We start from the raw sequence: 25,063 nt of genomic DNA on the forward strand, positions 1-25,063 counted from the left end.
GGAAAAAACACACATGCTTGTACCATCATTGAAATATAGGTAATTTATTTATGAATTAATTAATTCATAAATATTTTATGAGCATTCTATCCCGGTCAAGGTTGTGGTAGATTTCTAGAATGTATGCACCGTGGATGGGATGCCAGTTCATCACAGGGCAACAAATTCACCCATTCAATTCAAACTGGCATTTTATGAGGTAGGAGAAAACCTTGAATAGCTGGAAGAAACACACACAGCCACAAGGAAAAAATAAACTACTTATAGCTAAAGACTCTGAAGAAACAAGACTACCTGCTGAAGCATCAGGTCTAAATGAAATAAAGCAAACACACCAAGCTCATTAAGAATCAACTGTATTTGAGTTATTATTGTTCTAATAAATGATGAGGCACTCTCATTAATTGGAACAATAGCTGCGACGTAGCAATGATCAGTTCTTTTTTTTTGGTACATAACCATTTCAGTAATATACTATACATTTGTCTAGAAACAACTGGCAACACTTCAAGTTCCTAAAATAAACATTATTTTGGTTTTCTTCTCTAAATTACAGAGATTCCAATTCTGTTCAATCGGAATTCCAACAATGTTGCCGGAATTGGCAAACAGCAGGAAATAAAAGGTAAAAATATCACATTTATTTTTGACATCACTCTGACCCTCAGATTATTTGTGCTTTGGCAGAGTGCAAGAGAAATGTGCATTAGTCCAGTGTGAAGCTCCAACTTGTAGACCAGCCCAGGTTGGGAGTCCAGCTCAGAAATGTGAGTCCCTATTCCTTCCAGTGCAAACGACAGTGAGATCATCTCCTACTTCAGTACTTTGTTTCCAGGTTCTAGTTTCGGTGGGGGGGATCGAATGCTTTTTCCACATTTGACATAAACACGCTCCGTTCTGCAACATAATTTACAATAGTACTAATATGTATAAATTTACACCAGCAAATTTCATTGGAGAATAAACAATTCATAATTTCACCCCTTATTGTAAAGATGAACTGCATGTTTCACATTATTAGAGTCAGAACTGAGCTGAGTCCTTCTTGAATAAAAAAAACCCACTTAATATTGCTACACTGATGATTACAACCCATTAGAAACCGTTTAACAATAGGTCAACTACAATGTTCGACTCAAAGAAGTGAAATTTGACCAGTCACAGAGCGAGAGAGGTACGCAATTGAATTGAAGTTGTGATGGTGCATTAAGGCTAGTGCAACTCAATCCTTTAGTGCCAGCAGCTTGAGGTGGCATACGTTACACAAAAGCACCTTGTTGAGTCAGAGTGCCTGTTGGAACAAAGAGTTTCTATATTCCATATTGTTGAAAGTGAAAGAGATGATGTTATGGAATAAGAGTGAATCAGAGATACAGAGAGGAGGAAAAAATTGTTAAAGGAGAGATTTCACAACACTTTAGTGTCAGCACTGGTAATCCTGGGGCAGTGAGTGTTTAGCAAGGGAGCACAGGATGAAGGAGTGTGCAAGGCGAGGCAACAGCATCCTGTATTTCTTAGTTCCAACATCAGCCACTCTGAATGTACTTCTTGATGATGACACAGCCATGCCTGAAGAGTGGGCATGGCATGCTCTGCTGCAGAGTCCAGGCGTTGGCGCAGGGGTCAAAGGCCTCCATGGTGCCTAGCGCTGGACCTTCACTGCTCACGATGCCTCCTGTAGCGTAGATTTTCCCATCCAGAACCACGGCACTGCTCAAAGCAAGGGAAACATAGCCATGTATGAGAGGAGAAGAAACACTATAGGATCGCCATGATGCAAGATAGCTAGATGTGCAAAGACAATTCCATTCTCCTCATTTCTAACACTTTTCCCATGAAAAGTGACAACACGGATATGGATACACCACCTGGAAAAAAATAAAATCACTCACTTCGTAATTTCCCGCTTTTTTTTTGTTTGTTTTTTTTGCAGTGTTCATTTCACACTCTCTGCATGCCTGTGCATGCTAATGCAGGAAACTCTCAGCACTGTGACTGGAACTGGCGTGCCATTTTTGAGAACCATACAGAATGCGTAGCGCAAACACAGCTGTATTGCGTCGAGAAGAGCATGCGCGTGAATGCACACCAACATACACACACATCCACGCGCACACAGTTATGTTTTGGAGATGCAGAGAACAAGCAATTGTTCTGCGGCTCATCCACGCTTCATCTGCCACTGAGCTAATTACTCTCTCTGCTGTGAATACCAATCAGCACAGGAGACAGATGCAACCCAAAGCTTAACCCAAGGGACCAGAAATGTATTCCATCTCTTTCAATTTAAAAAAAATTTTTAAGCAAAGCAATTTATATCCTTATCATTCCATTTCCAGAGGATTTTTCCACACCAATGTCAATGTTTCTGACTGAAATGAAAATGCAGGGACTGATACAAGATAAAACTGCTTAATATTTTTGTGAAACATGAAACATAAAAACAAGCAGGCAGAAGTGCCTTTGTGCTCCGACAGGGAACAGCCTTGGAGCTAAAGAACGGAAATGTTTCAAAGCACTTGTGCCTTTTGCAACACCACTGTTCTTACTCGCAAATTAACAGAGAAAGCTGTGGATATGGATGAGACAATCAAAAAAGTGCCTTAGTGGCATGAAAGACATTCAAGTGCATGTAAGAGGCTTTGGTGCTTTTAAAACTACTTTTGATACAAGTTTCTTCACTTTTTTCCGACACTGAGAGGCAGTTCACTGTAATGGATCCTTTCGAGTTTGTCGCTCTCCCCAGCGAAAACACAATGACTCTGTGAGGCAGACAGCTGCATTACATTTGAGAAACATGACATTTTTAGCATTTTTTTTGCTAGAGTTTATAGGCAGAAAGAATGAATGGATGCTGACCAATAAAATAACTTTCAGCATGAATATTACAGGCATTACTGCATTAGAATACATGTGAACTGGTGGTAGGTCATATTGACTGTGGGTCAGTCTGAACTCATTACCTGCAGAACTGCCTTGAGTGGTTCATGTTGGGTCCTGCTTTGATGTTGCCTTTCTCAGGGTCATAGATGGTTGTGGCTCTGGCATATGCTCCTCCAAGGATGAAGATAAAGCCATTAAGTGTTACAGCAGGAGCATACTTATTATCTGTATAACACACACAACAAGTGGGAGAAAGAAAGACTAAATAAGTATTATAATAATAATAAGTTAATAATAATGTATCACTTTAGGGTGTGCTGTTACAGGAAAATAATCAACTCGTACGTTCAAAATGATTTTCCCTATAAGAATGAATGTAAAAGCGATTTAATCCATTCCAAAACCTTATTCGATCGCTTATTTCTGCACTTAAAAGTATTTGTAGCATATTTTAACAAACAAATACACCGCAAATTACCGTAATGTAAACATATTTTAACTCTTACCTATGTGATAGTGGTTGATTGAGAGTGTGAGACGCACACTACGCTCGTAACCATTCAAGTTTTAATGGTAATTCTATTTACTTTATTTTTCCCAGCACCATCACTGATTTTCTAGTGAAATAAAAATATAACACTAAAAAAGTTACGTTTTTGCTGCACTGAACAACGAGAGATCGACCGAGCGATACGTCATCAACTAAGCGACTAAGCTACTTTTGACCGAAAGCGGGGAACGGGCAGCGTGGGTTTGCTCGTGCCTTCAAAATTTGCTTGCAAAATAGGGTAAAATTTTACGAGTAAGGTCGCTCATATCGCCGTTTGCTTGTACTATTAGTTGCTCGTACAACAGGGTTTTACTGTACAGAACTTAATTCCAAAGTTACAATTCTTTTCAATAACAGTAAGACCTGAAGTGCTGATTTGAATTACAGCTGAAACAATTATCACACACAATTTCACAAACACCTGACCAATCAAATTTAAGATTGAGCTGGAATCATTCTGTTTAGACCATAGCATTCAAGAGCACTGTGGTCTGAACAGAACAGAATCTTAACAGAACAGAACAGAACAGAACAGAACAGAACAGAACAGAACAGGAGTCCAACTACATACAATTGCATACAATTACATACAATTGCACTTGATTATACCTTTCAAAACTGAGCTACATAATAAGCCATTATCTAAATGACTACTTTGTCAACCAGTGCGTCCTTATTATGTAATTTTAAACAGAATTACTATTGACCCAATGGAAACACTTTTTTTGGTGAACAGAGCCCATCCATCAAAAGTAATTTGTTTCAAAATTTATTTATCTCACCATTTCCGTTAAACAGACAAAAAACAAAAAAACAAAAACGCAAATGTGTTGCGAAATGGTGGACATAAACAAACTAAACCTTGCATTGATCATCAATATAAAGGCTGCTCTATATATTTTGCTGGACTGAGTGCAATTCACTTCTGTATGTTTGGGTAAATAAGCAAGGGGAAAGCACATGAATAATTGATGAGGTTGGAAAATAATTGAATTACAATCACACTCTCCAAAACAGCTGCGATTTCAAAATCACTCTCTGGAGCGAAGTGAATCTTGTATAGTTAATTACATTTCGTGCCCTCCTGGTTGTGGAATGGCAGTTCCTGAGGTAAAGTTCTGTATTCTGAACAATATGAAAAAAATCAACTAACAGAACAGCAGGATTCAGCATCCAAAAGATTAGCAATGTAGAGGCACATAAAGTGCATAAGGCAATGCTTTGCTCTTAAGAAGGTAAACACTGAATTTAACTCGTTCCCAACAGTGCAGTGTTGCAGATCTCTATGGTTCAGCATCAGAAGTGTTTTGACTTTTGGCACAGCAGTAGTTGTACATAAGCCTACTGATGTAATCTGCCTTTGACACACAGCTCTTTGCTTGACCACACGTGTGGGGAAGCTGTCACCAATAAATTACTTTGTATGTGTATGTATGTGTTTTTAGCCCATACAGCAAGCTCTGCACCCCTACCAAGCAGTGAAGTGTCAATCTAGCAACCCCAGTAGGATAAACGCCACTCCTAACCGAGTCTCTCTGAAATCCCCTTAACTGCTCCCTTCCCCCAACAGCACAAACACACACTCACTGACTGATAACAAAGCTCCTCTCGGTTGTACATGCTGTCTCGCACTTTCTCATTTTAACAAAGTTTGCGGCTCTCAGAAAGCTGGAAGCCTGGCCGTGTGAAGTTGTCATTTCGCCGCTCTGTGATGCGTGTGGTACAGCTAGCCGTAGGCAGCATGCCTCAGCAGCAGGTTTATTTACATCTTAAACACATAACATTAACCAGCGCTGCATGAGCACCTCCCAGAGCAACGTTCTGTCTGCCCCAAAACACAGAGTGCACCAGCAGGTGTGGAAACTGGTCACTTCTCCATGGCAGATACAGTGTTGTCACTTCTTGGCAACATGAGCAGAAGAGTTGAGCAAGGGCACACTCAACATAAAAAAAAAAAAAACACTTCTTTTGCAGTCAGTAAAAACCGCAGCCATGATACAAGCTGTGAAGTCTAACTGGAATCAGAACCTTCTCTGACTATACAACAACTTACTGAATATGCCTAATAACAATAATTGCAGTTTATAAGTATAAAAATGACTATTACATGTGCCTATTTTGTAATTACTGAATGGGGGAAAAACAGCCTTTTTGTCAAGGCTGTTGGGTCAAAATTGGTGTGAAATTTGTACACCTATTTTAGCTTGAGCACAAACATCACTATATTTAGGCACAATATCAGTAATAATATACGTAACTGGAAACCAATGAAATGAGTAAGAGAGTCCAATATGATGAATAATGAAAAATCTGGTATGATGGATCAGTGACAAATATATAGCACTTGATTTATCTTCAGTGTGAAATTATTATCAGTAGTAGTAGCAGTAGTAGTTTTGTAATTATTATTATTACTGTTATCATTATTATTGCTATGATATTATTCACTTAAAACCAGCAATATATTGCTACAAACAATTCACTGCTGTATTTGGATTCAAAGTCACAGGCTGATTTTTAACCAGGCACAGGCCATCAGTAACATGGCTACCCAAAGGAACTTTAGAGAACATTCCCCATAAACTCCCTTCAAAACTACGTGTAAATAAATGGATTTTAACCTTCACAATAGGATTGGGACAAGAGCAAAACATTGCCATCCTAAAGCACAGGCCTCACACACTTCATTATTTGTGTACTCAAGCATATTTGTACCACTTGACAGCACTAGAACCCTTCGTGGTTCATTGACCCCTTTAACAGAAATAAACACAGCTAGCCTGCTCTTTCATAAGACAAAAGACTAAGGTATTGGTTATGTGAAGTAAAATATGGATATAAAATATTTAATATTTGAGTTTTTCGCTTTTTAGTGTTCTCAATAAACAATAATTCAGTGGATACAGAGTTGTAATTTAGCTTTATGGGAACTGTGTAGTAATATAAGGTCTTAAATATGTGTGTATGTGTGTGTGTGTGTGTGTGTGTGTGTGTGTGTGTATGTGTGTGTGTGTGTGTGTGTGTGTGTTTCTATACTGTGTATCAAGGCTGATATCATTTCTCTTTTCCTGGCTGAGAGTTATGCTCCTGTGTGCATTTGTTTTAGTTTTTTACTGATGTAATCTAACACTGGTTGGAATCATTGCTCTGCTGTTCTATCCATTTACAGATCTCACACTTTACTTGTCAGACTGTTCTCTGATTTACATTCCATTAGTCACACCATCTATATTAGTGGTTCACTACTTGGTTACTGTGTTGCAGTAAGCGCTTTTTTCCAAACATCTCCTTGTAAAAATCTAATGCTGATTTCCGAATAAACATTCCTGTGTGCTTACTTTTTCATTTCATCTGCATTTACAGGCATTTAGTGTATACTTTATTTAATGGCTAAATTAAAAGCAGTATTAAATGATAGTGACCGTGAACTGTCCACTTCCACAAAAAGTTCATCGAGATAAAAAAAGAAGGGCATGATGTGAATTTAGAAACATTTTCACATTTATAAATGGAAACGTATACTTTTTCAGACACTAAAATATGTATTGCTACACAGTGCAAAAATCTTTGTATTCTTACAGTCTGTTGAATTATTCAGTCTGTCCCAAGACATATATATATATATATATATATATATATATATATATATATATATATATATATATATATATATATATAATCAGTTGAGCTGCCTAACTTGAAATTCATGCCATTTGAGAAAAATAGAGAAGTTGGAAAGTGGAATAACCCCCAATAAAAAAATTTGTTAAATGATCCTCACAACCATTTGTTAACCTTGATCTGGCCTCTTTTAGCAGGTTTTGTAGCAGCTTGCTTGCTCGCGGGTATAGCAGTGGTTTTATAGATTGTTGTTTCCCGGCTCAGTGTGTTTATGTCACAGCTAGTGGAGAACACTTTGGAACAAGTGTTCCTCGTGGAACATACATTATCTTGATAAAACAGTCAGACAGAAGAAAAAAAGAGAGAAGACAAAAATGTATTCAAGCAAAGGGAGTCGTGTGGTTTTAAGGTTCTTCGGAGCTTTACTTTTGTCTGGATCTCTATAAATCAAACAATGTTGTCAAAGTTAAAGTAAGATGTGTCACTTGGTACTGAATACTGATATCTGTTGAGTTATGTCTGCAATAGACTATGCAATTTTTATCTTATAAGATGATAAAAAGTTACATTGTGTGACATTGATCTAATTAATTGACACCTAGTGAATCATAGGCTATGACACAAGTTATTATTGACTAAAACTTCAGCATTTGCTGTTATTTTAGAATGTCATCAGCATGTGCTAGTGGTAAACAAATAGAGCAAGACAAATTGCTCTTTGACAGTTATGGTTTTTATGGGTACTCATTGAATATGGACTCAGACATTGCTAGGGAAAATACGCAAACTTAAATGGCAATTTTGTAACTTGGTAAGGTTGCATAAATGCAATCCTACACGAAAAATAAGTGCAACCAGTATTCTTTTTAGCTCTTTTTTTCCTCCATGGTGTTTAGGTTTTAGTGCCATTTTGCGTTGATCAGTACACAGTACGATGTAGGACCACTGTTTAGAAGCTTTCACTTTGGTCATTTTCAATTAGGAAGCCCAAAATCATACTGTGTATACCAGGCATTAGTCAAAGCTAAGATACAGGTATTTAAAATACTATTCAAGTTTCAACCTCTTGTAATAGCACACCTACCTATGCATTGCTGAACTTCATAAAGTTCATAAATAATTTTTGCAAGAAATTAGTTAGTTAGAAAAATGTACATCAGATATGAAGGAAAATAAAGAATCGGGTAGAAGAACAAAAAAAAAAACCATACCAATCATTGGGGATTCTATGAAACTCCAAGCATTGGTATGTGGCACATAAGACTGCAGGACTCCAGCCGAGCGTCCAGCCTCGTTTACCCCTCCAAACACGTAGATCTTCCCCCGACACACTGTCGCTGCTGCAGAATGCACTGGCTTCGGCAAAGATGACACCGTCTCCCACTGGTTTGTAATAGTGTCATACCTAGACATAAAATAAACCACATTTAACCAGTGACAGTTGTGCTGTAGGATTAGGAAATAAAAAAAAAACAGCATGTGTAATATTTAATTCTAAATCATAGCACTGTTGAAGCCCTGAATCCGATTGGTAAGAAGGTGTTGATTGGGTTTTGACAGCATCTATGTCTGTAATTCAGTTCATGCTCAGTTCAAGCATACTATAATGAAATCATTTCTATATTAACAACCGATTTATAAGATCCAATCATTGCCAATCAATGAACAAAATATTTGCAGTCAGGCATTTATTTAAAATGTACAAAAAAATAAGAGTCTCAGGTGTCAGCACTTTGTCTTCAGGAGAGCGAACTCTCTACACAAACTGTGTATTTGACTTTTTGGGGTTTTTTTGTTTATATTATTGGTATAATGAAAGTGATACCAGGAGGTTTTCCATAAAATTAAATGTAACTATTAAAAATTTTACTATTAAATGTGACACAACTGATATGATGCTATTTGTGTCTATCTATAATAAACAAATGAGTATATTTATTGTATGTTTTTGTTTTTAAGTCAGACTAAAATGGCCAGGTCATGTGTAGATTTTCTCCTTCAGCAGATTCAGACATTTGTCCTAAGGAATGCTTCCATTATGTACTGTAATGATTTGGCAGTCAACAGCCCAAAAAATGCATTAAGACGACATTTAAGCATATCAATCAGACTCAAATCAGTTCACTAAACCCATGAGATTTGGTTCTATCCTCGCCTTGCCGTAGGCGAAAATGAATGCACCTGCAACTATTTCGAGGTCATTTAAATGCCAAAAAATACAGGAATAGGCACTGCGGGTGTCTGAGCCCACGAGGAACATCATTAAATTTCACTCTGGTTCCTCCTTATCTAATCCAATGGCATAAACCCACAGGTCAAAGCGGATGTTATGTGTGGACTGTGCAATCCGATACAAGACAGGGCTCTGATTGAAGGGCTGAGCAACCCAGATTCTAAACCAAGATCGTGCACTCAATGCTGGAGGAGGGCCAATGGGGAGTATCGGGCTGGCTGACGAGATTGCCTGATAGAAAAGTGAAAATTGAGCAGGGAGTTGGACTAAGCTGTGCTCTCTCACTTCAAACATTATCAGTCTAATAAAATGTGCAGGTGACTTAGTTTTGTGCAGATGAGCCAACTTTACCTATGGAGCATTTAAGAGGTGCATGATCAGCGATGATGCAGAGAGACAGCCTGCTGTAAACATCATCAAGCAGATCAAACGCCCGCTACACCAACACTCAAATCAGTCAAGCGATTCAAAGTGACAGAAGTCATGCAATGGGAACAGTCAACACTGGCTGCAAACAGTGGCTCGTCTACATCTGACAAACAGAGCTAACATTGAAATGGAAGCAGATGGCTTGTAAATGCAATGCTCCAGCCTCTCCCTTGGTGCCCATTCTGAGCAGCACAGTTTCATTGTCAGCTCAGCAGCACATGGCTGAGGCCATTAATTACACAGAGGGAGTGTGTTATCAGTTGACTTCTGTCGCTGTTTAATGGAAGTTTTACAGTGCAGTGGAAGGAACTAATTATGTGAAATAAGGTCTTAGAGGATTTTTTTCTTCTCACAGCTTGTTGTAAAAAAGTGACATTAAAAATAAAACCAGGTTCTACAGGGTCATGGTGGCTCTAATCAGTAGATTATCAGTAGTTTCAAATTAATTACTAAAATAATCAAGCATGGGCACCAGGACACAAGTCTGAATTATTGAGAACAAGCAAAACAACACCTCACACCTTTCCATAATTTTTCTAAATGCAACTGGTTAGAAGAAATGTATTCAACTTTTTCTTACCACATGTGAAGGATCATATGGATTCTCTTGATTACAAATATTCTTACAAGCCAGATGTTTTTTACATTTCGTCTTGATAATTGCCACAAGCTTATCTATTATCTATAATATCTATAAAAGAGGCCATTTCAGACAATTAAATAGCCTTTTCAGAAGCCTGTCTGTAACATGCAATGATATCTCTTTTTCCTTTAATAAAATTAAAAATGTTTCCACTTTTTAATATTTTTTTATAAATGTTTATTTTTCTTTGAAAAGCGGTAAAAAAAAAGGTACTAATGCACCAGTGCAAGGTACAAGTGTGAAGAGATAATCAGACCCCAAACTTCTTATGACTATGTGTACAAAAACATGTACAAAATATATCCAACTCTTAATAACACCACATGCTGCCTCTTCGATCTTTACCAAAAGGGAATCTCAAACAACGACTTCAAGACATTGACAGATCTTCTGAAGCTAAAACTGCACACCACCATCTTTAAAGTGGTCAATTTTATAATAACCGTGTATGTAACTCAAAGAAGAGAAGAAGTATGTGTCTCATGTTGAAGTGACAAATGTCCCCATGCTGGTTACACTGCAGGAAGCAAGATTGCACAGTTGTGTGATTCTTGATTGGCTGTCCCCAAGGAAACATGCCCCCATCTCTATTACCAGCATGAAACATTAAACAAGCAGTTAAAGATGTCTACACATCTGCCATCCAAGACAGGTGGGGTGGTGTATTACTGGGGCTATGGAAACTTTGTAAGGGTCAGGACTGTGTAAGATATCTGGGGAGATGGTAACTACACAGCAGGCCTGCTTGCATGTCATCCTTTCATCTCATCAACACTCTTTGTGGTAAGTGTGGCCAAATCCATGACAGTTACAGTCGCATATCTTTATCTCAGGTTTCTTCTATCTTTTCTGAGCCAGGGGCTGTAATAAAATCCCAGTGACCATAAAAAGCCTCTTAAACCATCTATCCATGCTGCCTTCCCATGAGAAATTACTCAGGGAGAACTCTGATACACTTGGAGAGAATCTCTCTAATATGCATTGAGTTTTAATTATAAAATGGATCAGCCTAATAGTATTCTAAATTAATTAAATCTCTTCCCACTGGCTGAGACAAAAAAAAAAAACAAATAATATTCTTGCAGATTCAATAAGCATCAATGGCACATAAACTGTTTTTAGTAAACAGGAGTAAAATTGTCTTACCTACAGTATCTTTCCCATCCAACACATTCTACTGTGTCTCCGCATTATAGCCATTCACTAAAGGCTGATGTTGACCATTAAATGAACAAACGCAGTGACATTATTATGCCCTGTTACAGTTTCTTTAGCAGTGTCCATGCATAAGTAGATATTAGCATATCTCCTTCACAATGTGGCCATCAGCAATGTCAGCAAAAAAAGGGGCGCGGACTTCAAGAGGAAGAGTCAGAGTGGAAAGAAGGCAATGATCCAGCTCAATGACTAATCCCACCCAGGTGGAGCAGCAGCGCTCATGCCATTACTTATCTCCGCACACCAACCACCTTCACCTTTACATTATGAGCAGCGCAGTCTCAAACTAGGCCATGCTTGCCATACAAAATACCCAATAAACAAACTAATTTCCTGAGCAGTCTTCCTAAAGTGGAGTGTGTGTGTGTGTGTTAAAGAGAGATAGAGACTGTATTTGTCTGGGAGAAAGGAGGGCACCTTGACAACCCAGACAGTCATGGGAAAACATGAGGAGGAAGAGGAGGAGGAAGAGGACTGGCCTACAGATGTCATAAATCGTCCCTGGTCTAATAGGATTTGTATATTGTGCTGTAACACACTGATTTAGTGGTTTTATTGTACAATTGGTTCGTGGGCAGTGAGAGCTGCTGACCTGCGGGCCCTCTGGCATCATTACTGGGGCACAGTGCTGTCCATCCATCCACAGAACAGATTAGGGAGTCATGTGGGGTGTACATGCTGAGTGCAAGCACACACACCAGCCTTTTTCAACCAACTCTTAAAAATAAAAAACAGCAGTTCTGACTGCACACAAACTCTGAATTGTTTCTGCATCAAGGATTTGTCTATTCTGTATTCAGTGTTAAACTATACAAACATAATGCTGAGTTAATATCGAAACTGTGCACATCTCATACTAACTGTATATTTGAATTTAAGCACAACAGTTTACAGTTAGGCAGTTTTGTCGGAAACAAATGTTATAATGAAATTATGTGAGCTAAAAGAAAGACTTCTAAGATTCAACTTTAGTTAATATTTCTCGCACAGGATCAGGTCAGCACACGGTACAAGTTTAATAAATATTTTGAGTGTTGCAAATGTGCTAGGTCAAATGCTATTTTATAGTAAAGTCATATGCTTAAAAATGTAAAAACTAGGGTAGAAAACTCAAGTGCAGTGATTTAAGACTACTTATAAAGATAAACTGACAAAATACTAGCATCATATTATTTATTTCTCATTCAGTTTCATTTAGGTTCAGCTACATTCTCATATCATCCTTTTAGTTTTTTTAAATTAATTTTTAAAGTGTCTTTATTCTGCCTTCATTAACATAGAGAAAGATGTGATGTACTGTACTGTGCAAATGTTTCAGGTAGGTGTGAAGAAATGCTGTAAAACAAGAATGCCTTAATCAAATGAATATCTGGTGTGACACCCTTTGGACCAACATCATTCTTACACTTGCACAAAGTCAGGGATTTTGTACGATCAGAGTCAAGTGGATGATTAACCAGTTATACCAAGCAGGTGCTAATGATGATCAATTTCATATGTAGATTGAAATCTAGTCATTAAATGAAACAGAAACAGCTGTGTAGGAGCTTATAACTGTGTGGGGAATAGCCAAACTCTGCTTCTAATTTGAGGTTGTAAAAGACCTCAAATTAGTTTAATGTCACAGGTCATACACCATGGCAAGACTGAACACAGCAACAAGTCACAAGGTAGTTATACTGCATCAGCAAAGTCTCTACTAAGCAAAGCGAACTGTGGTTTGAAGATGTGCTTTTCAAGCTATTTTTAAAATGCAAGAAGAAACAGGTAATGTTGAGGACCATAGAAGCAGTTGTCGGCCAAGGAAACCCTATGCAGCAGATGAAAGACACATGTTACTTTTCTTTGACATCTGAAGATGTGCAAAAGTGCCATTAGCAAAGAACTGGCAGAAACCAGGGGGACCAAGTACACCCATTTATTGTCCAGAAACATCTGGCCAGAACTGGTCTTCATTCAATAATTGCAGCCAAAATGCCATACTGCAATGCAAAAACAAGGCTTAGTGACTTAACTATGCATGAAAACATAACTGGGGTACAGAAAAATTACAACATGTGCTCTGGACTGATGAGTCAAAATTTGGTGAAGTACATTATTTGGCTGTAGCAGGAAACAAGTTGTTTGCCGAAGGACTGGAGCGCAGTACAATAATGAGGCAGAAAACAGTGAAGCTTGGTGGAGGTTTCTTTTAAATTTGCATTCTGCAAATAGATTAAGAGATTTGGTCGGGATTAATTGTGTTCTAAATTCTGATAACTTTAGGCAGATACGTATCCACAATGCAATACCACCAGGGAGGCATCTGATTGGCCCCTAATTTATTCTGTTGCAGGTCAAAAAACATAAACAAACAGCCAATGTCAGATAAATAGATAATAACAAGGAGTCTTGGAAGTAATAGGTTTGGTCCCCACAGAGCCCTGATCTCCAGGTCATCAAGTCTGTCTGGGATAATATTAAGAGACAAAAAGATTTGAAGTAGCCTGCAGAAGATCTGTGGTTAGTTCTTCAAGATTTTTGGAACAACCTACCTGCCGACTTCCTTCAAAAACTGTGTGCAAGTGTACCTAGAAGACTTGATGCTGTTTAGCAGGCAACACGTGGTCACACCAAATATTGATTTGGATTTCTCTTCTGTTCATTTACATTCAATCTTGTTAATTGATCAAAATAATTATTAGCACTTCTATTTTTAAAAAACATTCTTACTTTTCAGCATTTTTACATACCTAACTTTTGCAAAGTACTGTACATCATGGTTCTGCATTTTTTACCCCCCACTTTTATTGTATTATCCTTTTGCTTCTTTATATGCAAATGCGGAACCCTATCAAATTGTTTCGTTCTTATTTAACCATAGGAATGTTATATCAATAAATTCCCACCTGAATCATTTTGGGTTTTTTTTTCTGTTAATTTTTTTTTAAATACATCAAGACAGCTATCAGTCTCTTTCATCTGTCTCACAGTCCATGTCCGAATATTGACATTTCCCAAAGGTATGCGACACCTATTGATCTACTCTTGACTTTTTTTAGACGATTTCTAATACATAATTCTCTCTCTAAAGCAAACACCCCCAGGATATTAGTTAAAGTTTAATCAAACACTGCATATTATCTTGTTAGGAAAAAAATGACCTAAAAACTTTATTGCATTGAAGGATAATTTTGCATTGATGCAAATCATAATTACTAAATATTCACAGAAGTCTATTCACTAAAAAAAAAAAAAAAAAAAAAAAAAGAAAGAAAGAAAAGTCCAAAACACTTCATTCTGATTCAGTTTTTGTTCACTTCTGTTAAAGGTCAGGACATTAAGCTGAAGGCACTCAAGGTGAACATTTGCATTATGAAAAGTTATAAGTGCATTTTAATGCATTTTAATCTAATCCAATCAAATCCTTTCATTAAAAATCTAATGATAACTGCATGTTCAGTGAAAGTGTGAAGATATTATGACCACCATGCTAAACTCTTCTTTACATAGAGAACATTAATACTGATAGGAATGGCCAATTGGTTAATAGTTTGGCACTTTTAACAAGGGACTCTGTCACAAATCAGATGGGATGTAAATTTAGATCCCTAATGAACAAGCCAGAGGCGACAGGGGCAAGAAAACCTCCAGAAGACAGAATAAGGAAGAAACCTCAAGAGGAACAGACTCAAAAGGAAAGCCATCATCTTCTGGGCGACAGTAAGATAGTGGGAGTATGATAATTACAGTAGAGACATATAGCAGGAAGAAAAGCAGTTGTATGCATTAAAGAATATGTGGTGTATGGTATAGGCAAAAGTTAATCGGTAAATGCTGCTATGAGCGTAAGAAAGGTTATATTCATGCAGTGATTAGTCTTATAGATATATATTATTCCATCATAATTCATCAAAATATTTAATCAAAGAGAGGAAAGACATACTTATATATTTAAGGTGGATGTATATATTTATTCTAAATGCGGAATTCTTGAAAGTCTTATCTTTCCATTGTTTTGCAGCTTGAGACATCTCTTGTACATTTAATGGATAGCCTTTGCACACTGTTGGCTCCCTTTGTGCCAATTCTTAAAGTCTTTATAGCTGGATGGGTATCTGTAATACTCAGTCACTTGAGAGTTTTGCTGGAACACAATCAAAGGCGCAGCATTTCCTTAAATAAATATGGTGTTTTTAGAGGCGAGAGCCAATTTCTAGGCCATACCTAGAGGCAACAGCTTATTGAAGTTGGCTGAGGCAGAAGCCCTGTAGAGCAGAAGGCAGCAAGAGCCACTATTAAACACCAGCTGTGTTCCGACCAACACACCACAGTCCACTGAGAGGAGAGATACTACAGCGGAGGCGATACGAGCTCGTTTGAACAGCAAGTGGGGGAAGAGACTTTCAATTAAGAAAAACTGCTAAAAAATGTTTGGGTCTGCCTATGCCATATCTGTTCAATACACGATCCCAAAAGCTCAGCCGAACGTCTGAAAGAAGTTGCTTGTTGCTGTGTTGAGAGACCGAATGCGGGAGATGAAGGCATGGAAAAGGAGGAGAATTATCAGTTCCTTTAATCCCATGGTGTGTTGAGTTGGCACGGCGGGGTGCTCTATCTCAGCAGGCCACAATGAGAGCTGGCTTTGACTGCCTCCAGGAACCCAAACCCAAATCCTAACACGACTCCTTTCCTACAGTTTGTCGGAGAAACGACATCAGAAATGTACTGTATTAAAAACAACCACTTGGACATGAGCTGAATGTTACAGAGATCTTAAAATCTCTCCAAGACTAATGTGCCATGTATTAATGTGATATATTTCTCCATATGGCACATAATTAAAGTTGATAACAACCAAAGGAAAAAAAAAGCTTTATATAGGAGAATAGATGAAAGAATAAAAATAGGCTTTAATGTTCCTTTCTTTGCTCGCATAATTTTTAATTGCACTGTGACCATACGCAGTGATTCAGAGCACTAAAACAGTGTCCGTATCATAGCTAGAAGACACAAAGAGTGAATTAACTCTCGCTGCCACACTTGAGTTTCGGAAAGCCAGTGCTGGACGCTGGTGAAATTGTGGCTCAGGGACAAGAATCCATCATCAAAGACCAATTAAATTGTAAGTGCGTGTAATAACATTTGAGTAGGGAACATCCTTGGCATAATCACAATTCTTCCCATCCCACCACAAAGGCTCGTCTCTAGGGGTGCGGTATTTCGAAATGGTAAAAGGTTAGAAGTCTTCCCACAGACACACACGTTCGACCACTGATGAGCACGGCGCTGGAGGGAGGCACTTTCAGAGCGATGAGCACTTTTAGAATCACTATAGAGTGTGTTTATTATGAATGGAGATGTATAGCTGGCATGTAATACAAGTTATATTAATATAAACAATTACTCAGGAAAAAAAAGAGAGAGAGAGAGAGAGAGAGAGAGAGAGAGAGAGAGAGAGAGAGAGAGAGAGAGAGAAAGATATATACAGAGAACACTGCAAACGTTGCACAGTGATTGATTAGAAATACAGCACTTGCTCAGAGAAGTCTGATAGCAGCCTTGAGAAAGAGACTGATTGAGGACATAATTCTGAACGGAGGAGATTTCATGGTTAGGAGCATGAAACTGAAGGCAAGATGGATTGCAGGCCAGAAATTAGGAATTACCGAGAGAGCACAGGCTCTTTTTCCAGGAGGCTCGAACAGCAAACAAACCACTGTTGTGTAAGCAATGATTCTCCCAGTGCTCTGTCAATTAAGTGGTGACTCATACAAATGCACAAGAGGCTAGACACTGAGTAGAGCGGACAATACGCAAGCCTGGATGGATCTATTGACAAGGCAATGAGTTTCAGACACACTATGTTGTGAGAGAAGACAATAAGGACAAGACACAAAACAGAATGGCCAAGGTCTGAGCATTAGTGAAGTGTTTTTGATTGAATGAAATGAATGAGACTGCTTTTAGGATACTAGGTAACCTGTGAATACCCTGGAATGAACAAGATAAACTGGGAAAATGCGATGCAATAACCAAGGATGGGAAAAAGGCTTTGAGAAGAATGGCCACCCAGGTGAACACATAATGCATAATGTATGTGGGTTGTTTTTTTTGTTTTGTTTTTTAATAAGCGGAAAATGAACGGTTTTCCTCTTTGTTAAGTAACCGCTGTTATTTTCCACCCTGTTTTTTAAATACACACTTATAATTCACATGTATTGTATTTAAACTTCAATCTCACACGGCTATTTAGCATATCTGGCTGTGTGTTCGTTCAGTTCATTTTAGCTACAACAAATTAGTATTCAAAAGGAAAGCAGATCCGGTGCGTGCGATGCATTTGTGGCACAGTCACCTGCCGCTGAAATAGTTGTGCAATCCCCCAGCAGAGATCTAATTATCAGATTGTTTCTCAGCACTCTTATCTGGAACGCATAATGGTTTTGGATTGAATGCTGAATTTAAAAGCAAGTATGCTCTGGTATAGTCCGTGTGCATGCGTGCGTGAGTGTGTGTGTGTGTGTGTGTGTGTGTGTGTGTGTGTGTGTGTGTCCCTGCTACCATACCTTTCCACATTATCAAGGTTGCCTGCCACCCCAAGTCCTCCGATGGTGTACAGCTTGCCATCATAGACCAGGCTATTGTGGCGACAACGAGGGACTGTCATTCGTGACACCAGGTTCCAATTATCCAGCAGGGACATGTAGCACCACACGTCTGGCAACATGACTCCCGACTCCATTCCACCTGAAGACAGTGGCAAAACCCAAACACAAATGACTGCTCAAGTCTCCATTAGTACACTGCCTATCACACACCTACTCTAATTCAACTCTACAGCAGCTACTAAAGCACCAAATGTCAAATGTAAAGTGTCACATGTTTTGCAAGTGTTATACATGTGGGACAATTTAACAAAACAAAAAAAAGAGTACTGTTCTCACAGAACAAAATAAAACAACAACAATAGTGACAGATCGTTTAAAGTGTAGCACATATCTCTCCAATATGACAGCAATTTAAAGCAGAATTATGTTTGGAGGAAAAACACTTGAAACAGATGTCCGATTAGTTGGCATGTCTTTTTAGCCAAAGGGGAAAGACAGACGACATTGTCTTTTCCTCCCACTGAAATGATAGGTCAATTACATTCTCATCCAAAGAAGGCTCAAGGCACAGATCAATTACCAGCATGAATCTGAACAACATAGTACTGAGAAACATTTTTACTATTTCAGGGGCAATACGTCTGCTAAAAAAACACAAACACAAACACACAGACACACACACACACACAGACACACAGACACACAGACACACACACACACACACACACACACTCAAGGGCAATAAGTGACAAAAAACTCTGCAAGGAAAATGGGGAAAAAACTAAAACACTAACTCTACAAATTGTGCACTAAATATAAACGCTCTCACCCGTAGGAGGTCTAAAACTGCAAATGACACATAGCCATTTTGATTACCTGACAGGTAGATATTATCCCCTGCTGAAATGACAGAGAAGAACTCGCGGTCGTAGAAAGGCAGGCTGGCCAGCGGATACCACTTGTTGTTCTGGGGGTTGAAGCAAGTGACGGCTGTCAGCGAGCGCTGGTTCATGCCGATGACCTGACGCCCTCCTACCAGCACTATCACCTCAGCAACCCCTGCGGGGAGAAGAAAGGCAAAAAGTCACAAAAATAAGTAAAATAATAGTAAGATTAAAAAAAAAAAGGCTGCCATACAAGTGCACTGATTTTTTTCCAGTGACATTTTGATGGGATGAAAGGGACTAGTCTTTTGAGACAGCTCACTACGACCGTATATTTTCCATTATTTGAAAGGTTAACAAGCTATGTTTCCCCCCCAGATTTTTGTTACTTAACTTTAAGTCATATTTTGAAACAGCAGGATCTCACTTTCATTGTTTTTTTTTGTTTAGACCTCATCTAGCAGAAAAAAATGTGAAGGCAAAATACTTCCCCAGAACAAACTTAGGACTCAAGAAAAATGCCGTAAACAAGACCTACAGCAACTCATGCTTTCTAAACAACAGTGAGCTTGGATGTTGTGGCAAATCCTCTAATGACTTCTCCAATCATTTTCATTTATGTTAATTGCATATCTGAAGGCAACTCATTGATCATAGACTAGCTACAGGGCTAGATACTCTAGATCAGAAAAAGGAGGGGATTTCAGAGTATTATAAACAGTTTTCATTTTCGGATCAGAAAAATTAGGATTTGTTCTTGATCTTCATCAAACCAACCTTCAAACAAAATGAATGAAGAAGTCTCCTAATTATTAATGGTTAATAATAAAATCATATAAAATCTGTCGTTGCAATTCAATCATGTTTGCTGCTTATTTGATATTTGGTAAGATTTCTCTAATTAATGTTTTACTCATTTTAGCTGAATACGCCTGCTGTAAAGCAAAAACAAGAAGCAATAACAAAATAGCAGACAGCTAGTGTAGAAAAGCAGACAGTGAAAGTTCCAGACTGTGACACACAAAACCAAGTTCACACCAAACATGACACTGGCTGGCTGACTGTCTGTGCAGACAAAGATTCCCTCCTAAAAATATAGATTTATTTAAGGAATGATATCAAATTTGCTTTCTGGAAGAAATAAAAACATACAAACAAACAAACAAAAAAATTCTTGTCTGCCAGCTACAGGCTCAGTCAGTTTGATTGCCCAACACGATCTTTTTTCTCTCCAAGTGTTTGGATTAAAATTCATGACATACATTCCTCCTCTAAAACCAGAGGACTAGGGCATTTCTCTGCAGTAGAAGAAAATAGGATCGGTCTTCTGCTGCAGAATAAAATGAAACGTTAATGTGCATAACCTACGGAAGAAAATATCTGAAACAGTATGGCAGTGTAGTGTAGAGGCTAGTTAAAATGATAAAACAATTTCCCTTCAATGGTCTTTGCTTCTGTTATGTTATTTTTTCCATCATATTAATTTGTGAATAAAAAAAGCTTCAGGTTAATATAGTATTAAATTGTATCGTTCATAAAGTTTTGTGTGGTGCAAAATGAGTTTCTGCAAGGCATGGAATATTAGGCTTCAACAATAGTGCAAAACAAGTGCATATTTTCATTGTGTCTCTGTGTCCAGTGCCTACCACCTTTTCTTTTTTTTTTTTTTTACATTTGTTAGTTTTGCATATGGTTTGCATGTACACAGGCTCACTAAACTGGACAGTTGAGGAAAATACCAGGCTACGATTTTCCAATCTTCAACTGTCCACTTTTAGAAAATCTGTGCCCACTTATGCCTTGTTCCTTCGCGGACAGAAAGTGGAACCTGATGTACTGTTTTTGTTGATGTAGCTCATTCATGTCAGCGTTTAACATGTTGTACATTCTGAGATGCTTTTCTGCTCAACTCTGTCGTAAAGAAGAAAGTCACTATAACCCTGCTGTTAGTCTGAACTAATAGTTAGTCTGATTCTCCAAAATGTATGCCCACAGAACTGGCTCATTGTCTCACTATACAGTAAAATATAACATTTCTAAAAAACTGAAATACTGAAATACTCCAAAACCATGTCACGCTCACTGAATTTTTTTTTATTGTGAAGATTGATGTGAAAATGAACTGAAGCTCTTGACCTGGATCTGGGTAACTTAATGCACTGAGCTGCTGCTATATAATTACTTGATTGGATATGATTGGTTGAATGAGCAGGCATAGAAGTGTTCATGTTTAATATGCATGAATTAATATACATATGTATGTATATTTGTATGTATGAATGTCTGGCCATCCTTGAACAAAGCTTAGTACAACTTGTATACCAAAAAAAATATATTCTATCAAGAGACAATTGTCATGAAATAGCGTTCCCGGAAACTGGATGTAGATTTAGTTTGTTAATGAGCTTGCCAGAGGCGACAGTTCCAAGAAAATCTCCCTGAAGTGACACAAGGAAAAAGTATAATGTGTACTGTTACAGAAGCGTAAAGACAAACTGTGTCTCTAAATGTTGAAGGGATATTCAGTCTGAGCATGCTGTGAATAGGACACACTGACCAGTTGCGTCTTGGGGATAAAGAAATAAATCATTTTGTGGTGCTATACAGAGAAGAATACAATACTAATCTGACACATGATTCAGTCAGAACTCGCTAATCTAGCATGACTGAGATCAAGGCTTGCGATCCGTGGCCTCGTGACAGGTTCCTGAACTCCTGCTGTGTGAGAAACCCCACTGTGCCTCAGTCTCTCCTGCTGACAAACCCAATGAGACAGGTATTAGAGACAGGCTACGGAGGGCCTGATTGGAGTGGATTAACCCATGCTTCAACAAGATCCAGTGGTCAGCTATGAAATTAAATGAATATTCAGATAATCACTGCATTGAATCACTGTCTGTACTCTGAGGTCGAGTTCATGCTGGCAAATTAGTTTAGCATTGTTACACTTCACAACCTACAAAAGGCTTTCAGAATTAAAGCCTCTCCTACACTTTGAGCAAGTTACTATTTCATTCTGTATAGCTAATAAAAAAGTATAAAAAAGAGAACATTTATTGGTAGAGGCACGAGCAGGTGCAGACGGTGGAACGTTAAAAATGAAAATCTGGCTTCACACACCAGAGCGTTGTGAATGAAGGTACACATCAGTGCAATTTACTGACTTGCTAAAGCTCAGATAGAAGAGGTGCAGGTGTTGCGACACCCACTATTGACACTCTCTTTGGCAAGGACATCAAACTGCTGTGGCTGGACTCCAGGAAGCGCGTATGACCGCCTTTGCGTGGGGTGCTGTTACAGATGAACACGATCTTTCAGTTTTACTGCTCTATCAGAATATCACCAGGTTGGGACTTGAATAAAATAACACATTGCAGGCAACGCACTGACTGTTAGAACATTTTATGTCCAGGGATATAATTTGTTCACTTCAGAGGTGGCAAAAGTGTGTGCAACATGCAGGAAATCAAAAGATTAATTTTCATTTTTGCGTTGATATGCAAAGTTTGTTCTCGCTCTTTATAGGACCTTTTATTATGAAGCATTAAAATTATTATTATAACAGTCATCTAAATAATTAGGTGCAATGATCCGCTAAAGGGCCAAGAAAAAAAAAAAGAGCTTGAAAATAAAATCAGGCAGATTAGACAAAAGTGTTAGACTAGTGTGCATTAGAATGCATTAAAGTATTAGAGCATTAAAGTGTTCATTTGAATGATAAGAACTCTAAAGATGAAAACTAGGCGAATGCTTGTAGCTAGCGGTCACAATACAATCTACCTTAGTAAATAATAAATGTACTTGGCATCATATAGACTAATTCATCTTATGGCATCACAAATAAATGTATTACATAAATGTGAAATGTTGGAAGGGGAAGGAAAAACACAGGTGCAGACACAGACCTAAGTACAGTACAAAGTATTGTACATGTACAAAGTCATCCTGCCTCTTCCTTCTTCCGAACCCTGCCTGATTCATCCTGACACCCTACTTCAAAATGGAGTTCGCTTTAATTGGCAACCACTTACTTCGGCTGAGGATGAACAGCCTAAAGATCCATGAGGTTAAACAGAACGATCTAAGAGGGTAAAACCTCAAGTACCACAAAGATGGATTTGGACTGTAATTAATATAAACAGTTTGCTGCAGTGGGTTAGGGCTACAATTACTTTGAACAGTTTTGTGTTCAAGTAACACTTGGCATCAACCAGATGAGGATGGGTTTCGTTTTGAGTCTGGTCCCTCTCAAGGTTTTTTCTTCATACCATTTCAGGGTGAATTTTATTGCCACTGTTGAGACAGGCTCACACTTGTGATGCTAACATTTTTATTCACAATCTATTTAATTTCGTAAGGCTCTTTTGGGACAATTCCAATTTTTAAAACTGCTATACAAATAAAATGTAATTGAACTAAATTGAATTGAAATTACTTTCTTAATATTCATGCTGTGTTTACACTTGACACAATATTCCTGAATGATTTTTTGAGTTTTTAGATGAGGTGAAGTGTATACCTGCAGAGAGTCGTGGGCGTGTTCTGGGTGTCTGCATCTCTTGTCGAGCATGTGGCAGCATGTGGTAGCGCTTGGCCTCATTAACCAGGTCTCGGCACGGCTCTGAGGATTTGATCAGCTCCTCGTTGTCCACTACATTCAGTAGATAGCTGGGGTGGATAAAGGGCAGGCGCACTACAGCCAACAGCTCTGACATATGCTGATAACAAAAAAAATGACAAAAAATAAAAGGAAAAAAAAGGAAAGCAGTTCAGGTAAAATAGAAACTCAATAACATAATCACTCACTACCCATCATCTTGGTGGAAGAGATAAGAAAAACAATCAACACATCCTAACAAGAGCCAAAGACCTGGTGTTTGCATGTGAGTACAGATTTGAGTCATTATAAATAGATTATGCTTTCAAAAGCAATCGCTCACAGTGACAGCCCAATGGATAAAAAGCCCAGAGTGGATCCCGGCTTGCCATTAAACTCACATAATAAACTTCAACACCAATTACCCAGTAATCAAAAATACCATCATGTTCGGGCAGCTTTAAATGGCAGAAGCCAGGTGATAATAAGAAGGTACAACAGCCTAATGTACAGGTGGTGAGCATTTCCAAAACTCAGCAAAGGGAGGGGGGGGTTGCCATGGTGAACAATTCCATTACTGAATTGGCTCCTGGTCCCTCTATATCTCCATCGAAGCCTTTGTCCACATCAGGGGAACTTGTAAACACAATGCAACATGGCCAACAGCTGGTGAGGCCTTTTATCCCCCTGCCCTCCCCACTCTCAGCAACAGTGGATTTCAAAAGCAAACTTGCCAAAGCACATTATAAGACACAATGTAGGTCCACTAGGCGTAGCACCGAAATAACTCCCGACACAGAAATTGGCCTTCAACACACATTCTCATTCAGATGCACAGAAAGACTAGTCTAAATCAGGAACTATAAAGGTCAGAGATGTGGGTGTGCTTGTGGCATTTCCATGCAGTCCCAGGTGAGAATACTCTCAAGGAATATTTGCACCATCATATTCAGATAGTTTATCTATCTGGCATTTCAAAAAGGGAGGTCTAACACCACCATTCACTGCTTTTCATGCAAGTTTGGCGTCTCAGTGATCAGTGAAAATGTTTTTTTTTTTTTAAACAACATCTGTAGGCAGTGTACCTGAGGAAGAGAAGCCCCTTCAGATTACAACCATTCTCTCCTTTTGCTGAAGCAATCACGGCTTATCGACTGTATGATTTAAGAAACAGAAAGCAGCTATGCTTCTGTTTGGGCTTGAGCTGCTCTGCAATAATGTCAGAGCAAAATGGAGTTGGCTTACAGCACCATACATGAGATATGGAACTGCTGTGCAGCGAAAGAAATTCGGCTTTATTCAGCGTCAAGAGATGAATTGGCCATGATTCAGGGAGCTGCATTAAGTGACTGAAAATTTTAAATTGAAATTACTAAAGGCATGTAGGATCGTGTGCCAGAGCTTAAAAAATGTGG

At 38.4% G+C, this 25,063-nt stretch overlaps 1 protein-coding gene across 1 annotated transcript in view; it reads right to left on the reverse strand.

Moving 5' to 3' along the window:
- Window positions 1-340: 340 nt before the first annotated feature.
- Window positions 341-25,063, reverse strand: part of LOC124390438 (kelch-like protein 29) — an 88,835-nt gene continuing 64,112 nt past the window's right edge. The window contains exons 10-15 of the mRNA XM_046856371.1: window positions 23,571-23,769; window positions 19,044-19,226; window positions 18,126-18,306; window positions 8,266-8,459; window positions 2,964-3,108; window positions 341-1,710 (exon numbers count right to left, since the gene is read on the reverse strand). Of these exons, the coding sequence (XP_046712327.1) occupies window positions 1,527-1,710; window positions 2,964-3,108; window positions 8,266-8,459; window positions 18,126-18,306; window positions 19,044-19,226; window positions 23,571-23,769 (1,086 nt within the window). The 3' untranslated portion in view covers window positions 341-1,526. The remainder of the gene's footprint in view (window positions 1,711-2,963; window positions 3,109-8,265; window positions 8,460-18,125; window positions 18,307-19,043; window positions 19,227-23,570; window positions 23,770-25,063) is intronic.

Source organism: Silurus meridionalis, chromosome 8, assembly GCF_014805685.1.
Source record: "Silurus meridionalis isolate SWU-2019-XX chromosome 8, ASM1480568v1, whole genome shotgun sequence".
Classification (NCBI taxonomy): Eukaryota; Metazoa; Chordata; class Actinopteri; order Siluriformes; family Siluridae; genus Silurus; species Silurus meridionalis.